The sequence below is a fragment of the Electrona antarctica genome (assembly GCF_951216825.1).
Source record: "Electrona antarctica genome assembly, chromosome: 12".
NCBI classification, from domain to species: Eukaryota; Metazoa; Chordata; class Actinopteri; order Myctophiformes; family Myctophidae; genus Electrona; species Electrona antarctica.
In genome coordinates, this window is record NC_136793.1 from 7032073 (window position 1) to 7048553 (window position 16481).

Consider the following 16481-nt stretch of genomic DNA (forward strand, 5'->3'; position numbering starts at 1 on the left):
AGAATCTCATGACGATGACGACGGTACAGGTGTGTGTGTGTGTGTGTGTGTGTGTGTGTGTGTGTGTGTGTGTGTGTGTGTGTGTGTGTGTGTGTGTGTGTGTGTGTGTGTGTGTGTGTGTGTGTGTGTGTGTGTGTGTGTGTGTGTGTGTGTGTGTGTGTGTGTGTGTGTGTGTGTGTGTGTGTGTGTGTGTGTGTGTGTGTGTGTGTGTGTGTGTGTGTGTGTGTGTGTGTGTGTGATAGCAGATATTCCCTCAATCCCTCCCATATAGAAGCAGAAACCACTGGTTGCTGGAGTATACCATTCTAACGGACTGTCAAAGTTATTTCCACAGAGTCGGCACACGTTGGTTTTTTTCTTAGACGGTGTGGTGGGTTCTTCAGCCATTCTCCTCATTTTCCTCGCATAGCCTCGTTTGAAGTTCCACTGGTAATGATTTCCTCACGGTGTTATTTTGAGGGGTGCACACCGCTCAGAGCCCTGACGTCACATCATTTGAAGCGACGCCTACGCGGAAGGGTTGACTCCCACGTTAAGGCCAGTGTAGCCCATGAAGGGTTGACTCCCACGTTAAGGCCAGTGCAGCCCATGAAGGGTTGACTCCCACGTTAAGGCCAGTGTAGCCCATGAAGGGTTGACTCCCACGTTAAGGCCAGTGCAGCCCTGAAGGGTTGACTCCCACGTTAAGGCCAGTGTAGCCCATGAAGGGTTGACTCCCACGTTAAGGCCAGTGCAGCCCATGAAGGGTTGACTCCCACGTTAAGGCCAGTGCAGCCCATGAAGGATTGACTCCCACGTTTAGGCCAGTGCAGCCCATGAAGGGTTGACTAATCAAGAGTATTTATTTGTAAAACAGAAAACCTTCCACCCAATAAACAGAAATAACTCATCAAGGCATGGTGATTAGGGGAAAATGAGAATACTTTTTTTTACACTATAAAATTCAAGCTAATATGCCTATAGGCCTCTTCTGATTGGATTACATTGGTGACCCAATGGACATTTTAGCTATTTTATTTATTAAAGAGTTGAACAAACACTCTGTGTCTATAGCAATGGTTACTAGTGTCAGAATATAGAGCACGAACACTTTTAACAAGTGTTAACAAGTTTAACAAGTTTTAACCAGAAACTATCACTCAACAGATCCCTTTAAAATATGCTTCTGAACTCTATTGAAAGCTGTCAGTCTCAGTCCACTAGATGGCAGCATAAGTCAAGATACTTTTTTTCAGTAATAAATGGCTGTAACGATCATTTATGGGTACAGTTCAATGAGAGTAGCCTATACAGGTCAATACAAAATCTGCTAATAGGATAAAGCACTAAGACTTGTTTACATAAAGGTCCTCCATTTTCAAGTCATCAGAACATTTAAAGACAAATATAGCCTACACTTCTAAGCAAAAAAAGGAAATCATTATAGGCTATAGGGCCTACACGGTTAGAAAATAAGGGAAAACATGTACAGAATAGAAAAATCACACCCGTGTGATGTGAGGGGCACTCTTATCATCATACATCATGTCAAAATTTGTCATGAAAATGTGATCTGCACTTCCTGGACTACATGTTGTCCAGTGGCGTGCACAGACATTCAGAGGGGCAGGTGCTCAAGTGGAAAAAAAGGGCACTTTGTGCAGCGTGTGGAACCGGCCGGTTGCCTTAATAGTGTGAGATGTATAGATTGTGGGGCCTAAATAATATATTAGAAGCTTTTTATCAAGAATTGATCAATGTTACCATGGTCCACATACTGTACAGTGTAACTGTACAAAATAAGAAAAAAAAGGGGGGGGGGGAAAGTGTTTATTTTTTTTCATTGCCAAAAGGGCACGCCACTGATGTTGTCTCAGTAAGACAGCCCACATGGCCCCTTTTTGAAACTAGCTCCTCGCCACTCACCCTACACACTTCCACTTAGTTTGAGCATAGATATATACATAATAGAGATGACAATGATGGTCCTGGGTTCGATTCCCGCTGGGGACGCTGTGGCCGTGTTCTCTCCTCCGCATCATCAGTGCCCATACCCGAGGCGGGGTTGGCGAAAGGGCCTTTCTGTGTGGAGTTTGCATGTTCTCCCCGTGTCCCCTAGGGTAGGTACCCCCACATGTTCTCCCCGTGTCCCCTAGGGTAGGTACCCTCACATGTTCTCCCTGTGTCCCCTAGGGTAGGTACCTTCACAAAAACATGCAGTAATCCTGGTCTCTAAACTGCCTCCCCCTGGCCAGCCGGGGCGCCTGATGGAGGGGAAAGGAACTGGTTGGAATAACGTGTTCCTTCCACACGATACGTCCGGCCGGGGAAACTCCCCCTGTCAGGTGAAAAGAAGCAGCTTGGACTCCTCATGCATTGAAGGAAGCATGAGGTCAGTCTGTTGCTCTCCCCAGCTCGGCAGAGGGTGTGTAGAACCCAGGATTACATTAGATAATTGACACTGCATGGGTGAAACAAATGGGTTACAAAATTGTGGGATAAAAATGAGGAGAAAAAAGTTGATGCATGTAGCTGCTGTCTTTGCCTGTGTGAACGCACCAGCAGAAAGTAAATATTATCAAATACAAAAACACATACATATACATTTACTGAGAATGTCTACATATTTCAACAGCTTGTCACTGGTCGATAGGCAGGTTTATGCTGCCAAATTGACTTTAAATAACGGGGTATATCACTAGACAGACTCGTATTCACTTTCTTCATGTCAGTGGGTTAACGACCCCACTAAATGGCCAGATATTGAAATGAAATATCTATTGAAACGCCAAGCATTTACACACGGGAGAAATTACATGCATAAAGGTTCCTCGAAGCCTACAACTTTGCACTATGTGGACATGTACAGGACATCTATTTCCACGATTACAAAATAAAAAGACTTTGAAGGCAGAATTATTACCTAGCCAACGACAGCAGGGACTGCACCTGTATGGCTGGGTATGTACAGTATATGTACACAACTTTAGATCCAGTACAGTTATGGGATGATTGAGAGCTGAGTGAATGGGCTGGACCTGTGAATCTGAGTGACAGGTAGAGAGAGAGAAGAGAGCAGAAGCAGAGGGGAGAGAAACAACCAACTACAACTGCCCCTCCATAGCAATAAATACATGTAACAAAACCTTTTAGGCTACTTGTCAGATGTCATTTCATGTCACAAGTCTACGGTATGTGTCTGCAGCACCCACTGTTTACACCTGTAAGCCTGTGAGGTGACAGTTGATTCTGATTTAGATTGTAATCAAATGTTAATCTCATGTGAGCTCATAAAATATGCTATTCATCTGAATGTTCTACAAGGACAATAAATACATATTTCACTTTCAGTGTACAAAAATGCAGGTTAAACGGTTGCTTGTCTACTTAACTAAAACAATCCTGTTTGTAGTATATCCATAATATACTGTATGGTATAAACAGTAAACACAACTGCATAGACAGACATTAGATTAAGGGCTCCATCTTGCACCACCCCTTACCCCTTATCCCTAAACTTATTTGCCATTTTTTACTATTTTAAAACATTTAAAAATAGTTCAACTAGCCAATCTACATCAACACGTTGTTAGCTTGTAGATCGGCTATTTGTAGTGTTTTAAAATGTTTTAAAATAGTAAAAAATGGCAAATAGGTTTAGGGATAAGGGGTGGCACAAGATATAGGGCTAAATCTAAACACAAATGAGAACTAGGAATGCAGCATCAGAAACTACCTGAAAAAAAAACTGAAAATGTAGTTCAATCAAATGTTTTTTATTTGTATTATTTGAACTATTGACTTCTCACCAGTACACTATCTGATGTATGTGGTTTTGTGCTAGTGTGCTTGTAAACAAATCCACAGAGCCCCGTAGTTGCGCTATCATTATTGCAGTTTGACACAGCAGTTACCAGTTGATTGCCACTCCGTGGAAATCGTCTATAGCAGTGGTTCCCAGACTTTTTCATGTCAAGGACCTGCATCAGGTACCCTTGAGATACCTGATGAAGGTCGTTTAGACCGAAACGTTGTCATCTGAATAAAACTACTGCTCTATAAGTGAAGACAGTGTGCGGGACCCTTTTCTTCTCAAGGACCCCCAAATTGACACTCATTAGCCCGCAGACCCCCATTTGAAAATAAAATGTCAGAGACCCCCATAAGAGAAGATTCTTACAGCTCTCTAGCAGTGATTCTCAACCCGTTTAATTTCATGGACCCCCAATTTAATGGCATTTCTATCTCTGAGACCCCAATTTATATTGTACAATGTTAATTTAACTCCATATGGTTCCATTTGTACACTCTGAGTTACAGACCCATAAGGGTCCATTTGGTTCCAAATTATCGTTTAGCTGGGGACCCCCTGGAACTCACTCAAGGACCCCTGGGGGTCCCCGGACCCCACTTTGGGAACCACTGGTCTATAGCAACTTCCATGTCTTGCCCAATGACTATTTAAAGAGGACGGGAAGCGAAGACCGTACAGTGGATTCCATGTTGCTCCCTGGAAGGAAAGAAACATGCGCATTTGAGACCAAGGAAGCTGAACGCGGAAGTGTTGGCTGCATATAGCCCATTGCGCATGATTCTTTCCTTCCAGGGAGCAACATGGAGTCCACCGTACAGTCTTCGCTTCCTGTCCTCTTTTAATAGTCCTTGATCTTTCCACACGTTTTCAACATTTACAAATGCCTTTATCTTGTCTTCCGAGGCTATCATTGGTTTGGCACTTCCAAACGATGATGTCACTGGTAGGTGGATTTCTGAACTGTCCACAGCCCTCCTCTGAGACACAGAGTAAGTATACAAAAATCACACCTGTGTGAAGTGAGGGGCGCTCGTATCGTACATCGTCATAACGTAACATGGGGACAGACAAAAATTAACTCTGTTCATTGTCAATGGCGTTTCTCAAAAATGGTACCATATCGTGAAAATGGGTCAAGTCATCCTTTAAGATTTACATAACCATTTCCCCTGTATGAGTCGTTATGTGTCTCTTCAGATGTGCAAATACAGAAAAGCCTTTGCCACAAAGTATACAACTAAAGGGTTTCTCCCCTGTATGAGACCTCATGTGTGTTTTAAGATTCGAATTTAGACCAAATCCTTTACCACAAACTGTACAGCTAAACCGTTTCTCCCCTGTGTGTATTATCTTATGTCTATTCAGACTTCCACTGTGATTAAACAGTTTGCCACAAACGGTACAGCTAAAGGGTTTTTCCCCTGTGTGCGTCATCATGTGTGCCTTCAATCTGGACTTTTTACCAAATACTTTGCCACAAATGTTACACATTAAGGATGTGTCCAAGGCTGGACTGCTCATGTATGGAGTTTGTTTTGTTGATGTCAGATCCTGTGACAGGTTGTTGCTCATAAACAATCCTTGTCCTTCCACGTGTTGCGTCTTGTGTGATGTCATTGTGTTCACAGCTGTCTGATCTTCCCTGGTCTCCCCCCACACATCACTGTCTTCGGTGTCAGATTCAGAACAGCGTGAAGAGAGGAGCTGAACATCACTCGCTGGTTGTGATGCTCCTCCACAGTCCTCTACATAATAAGCTTGTGTTTTCATGTGTTCAGCAGCTGAGGTGCTGGCTAGAAGTTCTGTCTCTCTGTTATCCTCACCACCTTCTGCTTTCACTAGTAGTGGCAACGATGACCCATCAGCCTCCTCTGGTCTTTGAAGGAACTCCTGTTCTTCTTTAATCTGTGAAGACTCTTGTTCCTCCTGGACCGGACTGGGGCTCCTCTCCTGCTGTCCAAGAGAAACCTCATCTTTACGAAATGGATCTAATGGAATAGAAACTGAAATAAACAATAATATGTTACGCTCTTACAATTACCTAATTATGTAAAATAATAATGTATTCATACAGAGACTTCTCTCAATGGGCATTCTAATTACACTGTCATGTGCCAAGTATAACTCAGGCTTTAGGGGCACCTAACTGAAATTGAAAAATAATAAGAAGAAGAAGAATCACACCCATGTGAAGTGAGGGGCGTTCTTATCCTCATCATCATCTCATTCCGGCCAATCAGAATTTGCGTCCTCACTCCTCACCTCCGTCCTCAAAATTGTCCATTCATTGTTTATGGCATTCAATGTATGTGTTGGGAGTCGGGACAAAAGTTGGGTTACACACACCAAAAGCTGGACATAGGAGGGCCTATTGCCCCTCAAAAAGAGGCTGAATTATCAACGTTTTTTGAGGGCCCCTCCTACGCCCAGCTTTCCGGGTTTGTGTGAACACAAACATAGGCTGTTGATTGGCTGATAACCCCATAGCAATGATTTGATTGGCTGAGCAAATTACATATTGAAGATAAAAGTGAAGGAAGGAAGGCAAGGCAGAAAAGTGAAGACGCCAAAAGTGATTGGTCGGAATGACATTTGTGATGATTTGATTGGCTGAGCACGGAATGTGATGTATGATTATAAGAGTGCCCCAGCCCCTCACTTCACACAACAAGTGTGATTTTGATAGTTATAATTAGACCAATGGATCACTAGTATTTTTAGTGCATTAATTTAATCTGATTTTTAAATGTAATTCATCAGGTTCCCAATGGAGATACAAAGTCGAATTTGTGTCTCCATAGGGAACTATACTGCCAGTGTTTTTCATTTACTGTGAATAAAACAGTTTGGAAGGCACTCATTGTATCGACTCAACAGAACCGAGAGAGTGACCTGTAAACTGGATGGAAACTGTGCAGCTTTTAGCTTTTTTGATCGGATTTGCGGCTTTTTTTTTTCAAGATGCCTCCCTTGCCAAGTGCCCCAGTGCAGCTGCACCCAGCGGACTTTGGTTAATCCGGCCCTGGTTAAAGGATGTGTATAAATATGTATATTTATCTATCGCACCCTCTGCACACGTGCACTCACAGAGTAACGTCAGATTGATTGATTGATTGAAAATTGTATTAACAGTTTGCAGAATTACAGTACATTTCAAGCACAAACTCAATACAAAGGCTGTTAACAGTGAGTGGACGACCCAATTAAGCATTACACTTGTTTACAACAGGGTCCACCATGTTCAATTCATCAAAACATTGAGACGTACAAATAGACACTTCTATATAGACAAAGAACAGTACAGGAATTCATCATAATGGAGGTAAAAAGGGAAAAGAAACATATACAGTGAGGGGAAAAGGGGGTGGGATTCAGATTTTACGGGGGCCAGTTTCGAATTGCAGCCATCCGTAGGTGCCCTTTGAGAGCGGTTTTGAAGGAGTCAAGGGATTTGCATGTCTTAATGACTGTTGGTAGGGCGTTCCACATTTTGGTGGCATAGGAGCGAAAAGAATTTAGTCCCTTGTTTGTGACGAATCTGGGTTGAACATGGTTCGTTGCACTCCCTCTGGTGTTGTGGGTGTGGACTTCGTTAACATTAAGGAAGTATCTACACAGGTACATGGGTATCTTGGTGGATCAGCGACACGCCCCCCGACGCTCCCTTCCGTTTTATGAATGGAACAGTTCAACAGTGGCCAAGCCAAGATGGCGCGGCCCTGGCTTTCAGAGAGAAGCCAGACGGGAGTGGAGAGAACAGTGATCGGGAGTTTACAGTCCGCGCGGTGAGTTTGTATGAATGAAGACCAAGCTGTAATCGGATCCTGGTGGAGGAGAGAAACCCTAAGAAGTGAATCCTTAGTGTGTTTTCTCTCACTGACTGGTACCTAAAATAAGCAGTTTTGTCCAAACGGGACTAAAATTGTGTTGGGCAAATATTTGCCTAACTGGCACCCCAAACGGTAACATCAAAGTCAAACCGTTACATATTAGTGTTACAACAACAAACCTGAACCGTGAGCTCTGATTGGAGCATTCATTAGCTCCATGTGTCTTCGCTGCAGCTCTATGTGTTGTTGGTATTGGACCAGGGTTCTGACGAACACAGCTAGGATGTCCTCGGCGACGGCAGTCAGGCGTTCATTGACGAACAGTCTCAATGTTTCTATATCAGCCATGTTCGGTTTTAACAGCAGTAAAGACTTGGCTTTAATGTGTGTGTGCTGATAAAACTACTGGAGTTACCAGACAGATGTTTATCTGAGCTTAAACGAAACGGAGCTGCAACACACTAAAGACAGATATCAAAACAAACACAGGCACTTCCTGACCGAAAACGTTTCTGCGCATGTCAGGTATCTTCTTCTCTCGGTTTAAATGGCGGGCGGGTTACTACCAATAAGGGTGCATACCGCCACCTACTGTATGAAGTATTGGATTTATTGATTGAAGTATTAACAGATTGGAGAATTACAGTACATTTCAAGCACAACTCAATACAAAACTGTTAACTATGGACGACACAATAAAGCACTACACTTGTTTACAAGAGGGTCAAACCATACAACATGACATTGTCCATCCGAAGTGATTGCATTTACAAATCAGTCCCTTCAATCAGCCAGACCCTGAGTCCGGATTTTTCTGTCCAAATGAAATATATATTTATATAGTAAAACAAAGTGTGTTTAAATTTAAAGTACACTCACATCTGAATGCAAATTACATCCTACGCATAATTCAACATTAATTCACATTCATTGTCTCCACCAGGCCGAAGGCATTGCACTCCGTCCGTGTGTCCGTCCGTCCGTTATCAGCTAATCTCCGGCACCGTTAACCCGGTCGATGCCAAACTTTGCACACACACTCCCTGGATGCCAACGATGAACCTCTGCCCCACATTTTCCAGAACGGCCTGTTATAGTGCCACCATGAGGCAGCTTTTTCACATTCTTTACCTAAAACTGCACCGATCTGCGTGAAACGTTGCATGCACACTCCCTAGAGGCCAAGGACAAACCTTTGACCTGCATTTTCCGCATCTGCCTTTTATAGCGCCACCAGGAGGCCGACTTTTGTAAAACACATTTTTTGATATTACTCCTCCAGATTCTGTCCAAAAATCTCACAAATCGTTACACAGTATCTCTATAGTCATGTGCTCAAGTCGGATCTGTCTGATATTTCATATTCCATCCTAATTGGCTATAATTGGCTTTCAAAGTTTGCAAGATTGCCCCATTTTGAACAAAAGTCTCAAATCATGAACGCAGCGTTCAATTTACGTGAAATCTTTCACACATTTTCTTACTAGGCTGAGGAATATATCCCACCCTTTTCACATTGGCCTGTTATAGCGCCACAGGTTGATTTTTGCAAAACACATTTTTGGAACAAAATGCAAAATGCCTCAAATCATCCAATTGCCATCAAAGGTGTATGAAGAAATGGCACCCTTTTCACATTGGCCTATTATAGCGCCACCAGGAGGCCACAACCTGACCTGGCTTGGTGGAGACCTGTGCCCCGAGGGGCACTTTTTCTAGTTGAACTTTGACTGGGGAGAGAGTCTGGGAGTGGGTTATTTTATTTCTCTAACAATCATACATCCTGATCATCAGGACCTGATGTGAAAGAACATTTTAGAAGAAGAACATAATAATAGTGAATGGATCTGGACAATCAAAATCAGGTGGAAATATTACATTTTGATGTGGTGTCATAATTAAACGTAACGTTGATATGGCACACTGACTATCAAGGAAATAAAAACATGGCACTTCATGTCAAAAGGTTTGCCGACCCCTGGTCTAGCTGCTTCCAGTATCATCTTAAAGATTTGCCGACCCCTGGTCTAGCTGCTTCCAGTATCATCTTAAAGGTTTGCCGACCCCTGGTCTAGCTGCTTCCAGTATCATCTTAAAGGTTTGCCGACCCCTGGTCTAGCTGCTTCCAGTATCATCTTAATTACTTGCGCAAGCAGAGCGCACAAGTCCAATTTCGCAGGACGATGCGTATGCATAGTCCCAGCAAATGACGTAATGACTACTTGTGCCTGATACGGCATTGGTGCCAGACTACATACTACGACACTAAAACATATCGTCATTACGTCACCATTGAAAACCAATTACACTCTGGCATTGGGACCTTTAATCCACATCTTTATTACGTCATCATTGAGAGCTAGTCATCATTGAGAGCTATAGCATATGACGCCAGTTATACCCTGACGTCATATGCTGGGACGGTGCATACGCATCAAAAGTAACCATGCACAGTATACCACTAATCAACTTACAAATTACATACATAGAGGCATTTCCTGTAATCCACCCGACATTGATCGAGATATACGTCACCATCGAAGGCATTGGGTCCTTTAATCCACATCTTTATTACGTCATCATTGAGAGCTAGTCATCATTGAGAGCTAGCTATACCAGTTATACCCTGACGTCATATGCTGGGACGGTGCATACGCATCAAAAGTAACCACAGTATACCGCTAATCAATTTACAAATTACATAATAGAGGTATTTCCTTTAATCCACCCGACACTGATCGAGATATACGTCACCATCGAAGGCATTGGGTCCTTTAATCCACATCTTTATTACGATATACTTCATAATACTACTTTTTTTACGTGCAAAAAGTAGGTACGTAGCAAATAGCTAAACCTAATAATTCAATATTTCAATCGTTCTTTCAAAGAGAAGCTGAGATTTGACAGTTTGTAGCGGTCGACAGTACTTGCACGCTCTGCTTGCGCACTAGTAGGCCGTGCAACAAGCAAGTAGGCACTCGACAGAGTGCAGTTCTTTCATATTTCCTTAAATTTCCACCAATCTTGTTTTTTTCCATAGGCCTACATATGTGTCACATTTTATGTTCCTCTTATCCCCTTGTATTGCTCTAGCTGCCATGTCACTCTGCTCCTCCACTCTCTTTACCGCTCGCTTCTGCATATGACTTTCTGCTCTCATCCTATTCACCTTCACCTCCTTGATGTTCCATGCACACACACACACACACACACACACACAGGGAGATTACTTTTTTCCCAATCATACTTTTTTCCCAATCATACAACTTCTACAGCATATATTGAGGTGCAACGGACTCCAGCTTTGCAGAATTTGCTTTGTATCTACTACATATTATAGCCTACATGACCTTTGCAGCCACAGTGGAGGAGGATGGCGCAATTAAGCTTTACTGGTATCTACAAGATGGGTCCAGTAGTGGGGGCGTGAGTCCGGGACCGAGTCAACACTGAGTGTGGGAGGGGGTCAAGTCCGAGTCAAGACTAAGTATGGGAGGGGGTGGGGTCAAGTCCGAGTCAAGACTAAGTATGGGAGGGGGTGGGGTCAAGTCCGAGTCAAGACCGAGACTGACGGGAGTCGAGACCACATATATCTTTTTTTTCATTAAGCAAGGCCCTGCAGTGTCAATGTCCGGTCAAGTGGAGGCAGCATAGCTTGATATGGCCACTACAACACACATCAAGGAGACATCGAAGAGGAAGGACGAGTAGATCTATATGGAATGTCAGAACATGTCAGCTCCATATATGGAGATCTAAGGGTTTGAGGTGAGATGTAGAATTATATACATATAGGCTACATATGTAGCCTACACATTATTGATTGATTGATCGAATTACCAGTAAGAATGATGTACTGGCCATATATGGAGCGTGTCTTGAGTGTACAGGGTTTGATGTGGTCAGATCAACATAATATGGAATGTCAGAACAGGTCAGCTCCATATTTGGAGATCTAAGGGGGGCAGTGTCTTGAGTGTACATGGTTTGATTTGGTTAGATCAACATAATATGGAATGTCAGAACAGGTCAGCTCCATATATGGAGATCTGAGGGGGAGCAGTGTCTTTGAGTGTACAGGGTTTGATGAGGGCCCAGGTAGGGCCGGGCCTTAATTTTCGGGCCTGTTGAGAACAGCTGCCGGGCGTGACTGCACTAATAACTTTGGGGCAGGCCCGTCTAGACTTTAAATGGACAGGTATCAGTCAAAAGGGAGACATCGAAGAGAAAGGATGGATGGGGAAGGATCAACACATGGAATGTCAGAACAGGTCAGGTTTGAGGTCAGATGTACAGTTTCTGGCCAATATTGATGACATCAGGGATCTCCATATATGGACTTAATATTGATGACATCAGGGATCTCCATATATGGACTTAATATTGATGACATCAGGGATCTCCATATATGGGCATGCCCATATATGAGAACTAATAATACAATTTAATTATGTTGTAGTGGGCATGCCCATATGCCCATATATGGGCATGCCCATATATGGGCTTAATATTGATGACATCAGAATTGTTTTATAGGGGTTTCTTGTGACCCTACCATTAACATCCCATGGCAGGAAAAAATTTCAAACTTTCCTTATGCTTTAAGTAGCATTCCCACTTTAAACAAAAGAAGCCTGTCGGCTGCCGGACTAAAGGATATTATATGAAAATTAATAAAAATGTAAAAACGTTGGTAGAATGGTAGTGCTACCAGGGTTTCTATGATACCAGGCATGTGGGAACATAAAAATCCTCTTTAATATTTATGTATTTATTTATTTATTTATTAACAAAATCATCGTCATGCTGTTTTCTTGTTTTTGTTTGTTTTATAATCAATGCAAGGCCGTATTGAAATATTATTGTACGGCACCATCAGTAGTGCTGACTTCACGGCTGCATAAAGTGGTGCTGCAGAAGTCCTGTGGGACCTGGAACTGTCTGCCCAGCAGCCCAGGTCCACATCCATCTGGAACTCGGCCCTGGTGTTAATAGCTTGGAGGGTGGGGTCCACTTTCATCTTCCATTCGATTTGGCGTTAGGAACCTGTTGCCACCGCATGCCTTTGCTGACGTCGACCTTTTTTTCTTTCTTTTTTTTGCCTCCTGGCGACCTTTCGCTCTTTTACTTGCGGTACATAGGCACACCCTGCCAATGAGAATTGTAATAAATGATGAGGCAAGCAAGGAAAAAGGTTTTTCCTTTTTGACCTACCAAATTGGAACCAACATTGCAGGTTTCCACGGCTGTGTCACCAAACTGCGTTCCATTTGGATAATCGATGGTTCCATTCGGTAGGTAACCAAGAGAGCCATCTGTCCTATCGCAAATGAGTGTGACACAACTCCACGTGCCATTGGTGCAGAGGATATTCCCATTGCCTCCCTTAGATACAAAACCAGTGTCACAGACGAGCGTAACTGATGATCCATGTGAAAACGTTTGGTTTCCGATGTCGTCATCACTCAAAACCATGTTTGGTCCTGTTGGTGGGAGACAGGGGACAGGGCGTTTGCATTCTGGGAGCGGAGGGGACCACTCACCATTAATGCCACAGGTGACAAACTCAGCGCCAACCAGGACTGTATCATTACGAAGGCAATGAAATTGCATGAAATCACCGTGTTGATATGGGGGAGGCTGACCGAACTCCACATAGATACCTCGAGCATCATGGGGTTCTGGACAGTGGAAGTCATTTAGATGTGCTGGAGCTCCGCTTGCAAGGCCAAAGTGGCACATCACGAACACCAAGTACAGGAGGACACCTACGGCGGCATACATTATGTTTAGCGCACACGGTGTGTATAGCAAATAGCCTTGAGAAGTCGTGTCTCGGAGATAGGCGAAGAGTAGTTGACTAAATAGTGCATGTATATGAAATAAAATAATTTATGACCTCCCTTTATATACAGTGCTTGCGGCTGCATGCTTGTGACATCTCTCTGATGTCACGATAAGTCAGCTATATCCATATATGGAGTTTTACATGATGTCTCTCTCACCTCCATATATGGAGCTCTAAACTAGGTTAGTCGTCGGATAACTCCATATATGGAGTACCAATATTCAGTGGGTAACTATGGCGACCTATCAGGTGCCCAGATGACGTGAGAGTGAGTGAAAGTCTGCGTTTCTTGAATGAGCTCCGAGCTCATTAGTGAATTAGTGGAGCCTCCCAGCCTAGTGAATAGGCTCCCAGCCTATTCACTTTAAGTATTGAACCCGCCCGATGACTTTTCTCTCTTTTCTATCTTCAGTTTATCTTCCCAACTCTCTATCTCTTCTTGTCACTATCCCTGGCTTCTATATCCCTGGAGATGTCAGAACATCATTGTGATGAGCCTTTTGTGGTGGTTCTGGACAACCGTGTATCTGACATATTCGACACGGGCCCCACCCAGTTATTATGTCCGTGTCCCATTTATACCCATATATGGAGTTATTTGGCAGGCATGCCCAAATATGGAGTCAATGCAGATGTCAGAACATAGTTGTGATGTCAGAACATTCCAGCTCCATATATGGAGATCTAGGGGTGATCAAGTGTGATCAATTAGCTAATTTGGGCCCTGTCCAGACCCCGGGCAGGGGCCCTGTCCAGAGCCTGGGTCCAGGCACCTTGGCCGGTAGTCCGAGTCTGGCAGTGTGCCGCGGGTTTGACTCCCGATCCCGACGGCCTTTACTGCATGTCACTCCCCCATTTCCTGTCAGCCTACTGTCTGTCCCGCTATAAAAAAATATAAAATAAAGGCAAAAGCCTTATATTTAATGAATAACGATACGCTATTCAGTGAACAGCCCCGGTCTATTGAGAAATATGCATGCCGATCGATGGACTTCTTAGCCCGAATGTATGTGATCTTACATGCATTTCATGTATTCTAAATACACAGCCATAGATCTGTCCACGCACGGTTAGCAGACTGACCTTGTCGGCATTTAAAATTTTAGCACTGCGTGTGCAATCACCCTTAATTCCTAAGACTAGTTTCATATCCATTTGACGTGTAAAATATCCCCACTTTTCCACGAGCTGCACATGAACGACATTCTCTCCAACGAGGGGCCCAGAATGAAAACATATCAAAACTTCCTTTCGGAAGCACAAATGTATGGCCTTCACAAATCACATCGCACCTGTCAATTGTGCCCCATACGTGTGTGCTTCCCACACATCGACTGTTCCCAAAGGAAGTTTTCATATTCAGTCCAGCTTTTTCTTCCTCGTGGAAAAGTGGTGGTATTTTACTTTATTTTCTGAAGGAACTTTCAAATGGATATGACAATATCTGACTCCAAGTCTTAGGAATTAATTATTGGATGAGTAGGCCTACACACGCAGTGCTACAAGTTTAAATGCATACAAGGTGAGTCTGCTAACGGATAGGACAGATCTATGGCTGTGTATTTGGAATACATGTAATGTATTTAAACCAGGAAGACGAAATTAGACACTTCCTGTAGAGACCTCCTGCTGTGGCTCTTTTTGGAGTAAAGCACTGCTACTCCACAACTGCGATTCCCAAAAAATAAATCAAAGTTGGCCTCCTGCGTGAACTAATCCAACCTGGTGCATATGTGCTTGTCATACTTACAGTAGATGTAGTGCATCGTGTATATAGATTATTTGGTTTTCTTACTCTTTATTATATAAAGTATATACCTGTATACCCTTGGGTTTTGTCTGTTGTTTTGCTTTATTTTGTAATATAACCAAGAAAAAAATCACACCCGTGCAAAGTGAGGGGTGCTATGACGTAATTATCAGACAAAACAAACATGGACAAAACAAACATTAAACTCTGTCCATGTCAATGGCGTTTTTAATGTTTGTTAAAGCGCCCCTCAAAAATGTGTAAATGGTGACAGTCCACAGACCTAGACAGGCCTTAATTTATGGTGAAAATAGTAACCACATAGATATACATATGTTTTTAAATTAGTTTTTAACTGGTGTGTACTAGAATATTAAATACTATGCTGAAGAGATTTAATGCATGGGCATTTGCAATGGGCATTTGGGGCACCTCATCATTATAAAAGAACAAACTGTTGTGCATGTTCACATGACCTGATGAAGATCAACTAGATCGAAATGTTGTCAGATAAATAAAGAAGTATTTTGTACATATAGGGTGTGCGGGCTCCATCCATGTTCTACTGAAGTCTCTTTAGCCCAGCACCCACCTGTCGATGTGCATATTCTGCGTCCTCTCGATTGAAAATTATTAACATGCTTTGGGCCAAGCCCCTAAGGGCCTAGGTTTGTTTCCATTGTGGTCCTCCGTATAATGTCGGAATCGGTCAGAATCAATATCAGCACATATGACGCTGTAAATAATTGGACATCAGATATCGGTCATAATTTCTGAATCGTGCACTCTTAACCTTATTATATTGTTGCCGTCAGCGTCAGGTGGAAATCGTGTATGTCCCAAAACATTCCCAAAACATTCTGTTATTTTAAAAACATTTCAAATGACAGGCAGGTATGGTGTGTGCGATATGAAGTGTGAGATTATCATAATCACAGTAATCCTTAATCATATTCTATCATATTCAAGGGATGTTGGGGAGAAATGAGAGACATAAATGAGACTAAAGTACTGCTGGTAGTAGTAGCATATCTCTGCTGTCGGGGCGAAACCACCTAACTCCAAAATGATTTTCAGGAAATGGGCATGCCCATATATGAGAACTAATAATACAATTTCATTACGTTGTAGTGGGCATATATGGGCATGCCCATATATGGGCTTAATATTGATGACATCACATTTTTTTATAGGGGTTTCTTGTGACCCTACCATTAACATCCCATGGAAGGAAAACATTTCAAACTTTCCTTATGC

The 16481-nt window shown here is 42.9% G+C and overlaps 1 protein-coding gene across 2 annotated transcripts; it reads right to left on the reverse strand.

The window, feature by feature from the left end:
* Positions 1 to 3805: 3805 nt before the first annotated feature.
* Positions 3806 to 8125, reverse strand: LOC306934547 (uncharacterized protein). 2 transcript variants are annotated; one of them, XM_079517162.1, is made up of 2 exons: positions 7803 to 8125; positions 3806 to 5781 (listed from the first exon to the last, which is right to left on the reverse strand). In XM_079517162.1, the coding sequence occupies exons 1-2, from the start codon at positions 7969 to 7971 to the stop codon at positions 4946 to 4948; spliced, it is 1005 nt and encodes a 334-aa protein (XP_079373288.1). In that variant the 5' UTR covers positions 7972 to 8125; the 3' UTR covers positions 3806 to 4945. The 2 variants fall into 2 exon arrangements, with proteins under 2 accessions (XP_079373288.1, XP_079373287.1); XM_079517161.1 differs by having other exon boundaries at positions 3806 to 5796.
* Positions 8126 to 16481: the final 8356 nt, after the last annotated feature.

Excerpts from the sequence above, each read along its gene's own strand:
- LOC306934547 (XM_079517161.1), bottom strand. The coding sequence starts at position 7,971 with ATGGCTGATATAGAAACATTGAGACTGTTCGTCAATGAACGCCTGACT. Across the intron at positions 5,797-7,802 it reads AATCAGAGCTCACGGTTCAG|TTTCTATTCCATTAGATCCA; the intron begins GTTTGTTGTTGT and ends TGTTTATTTCAG.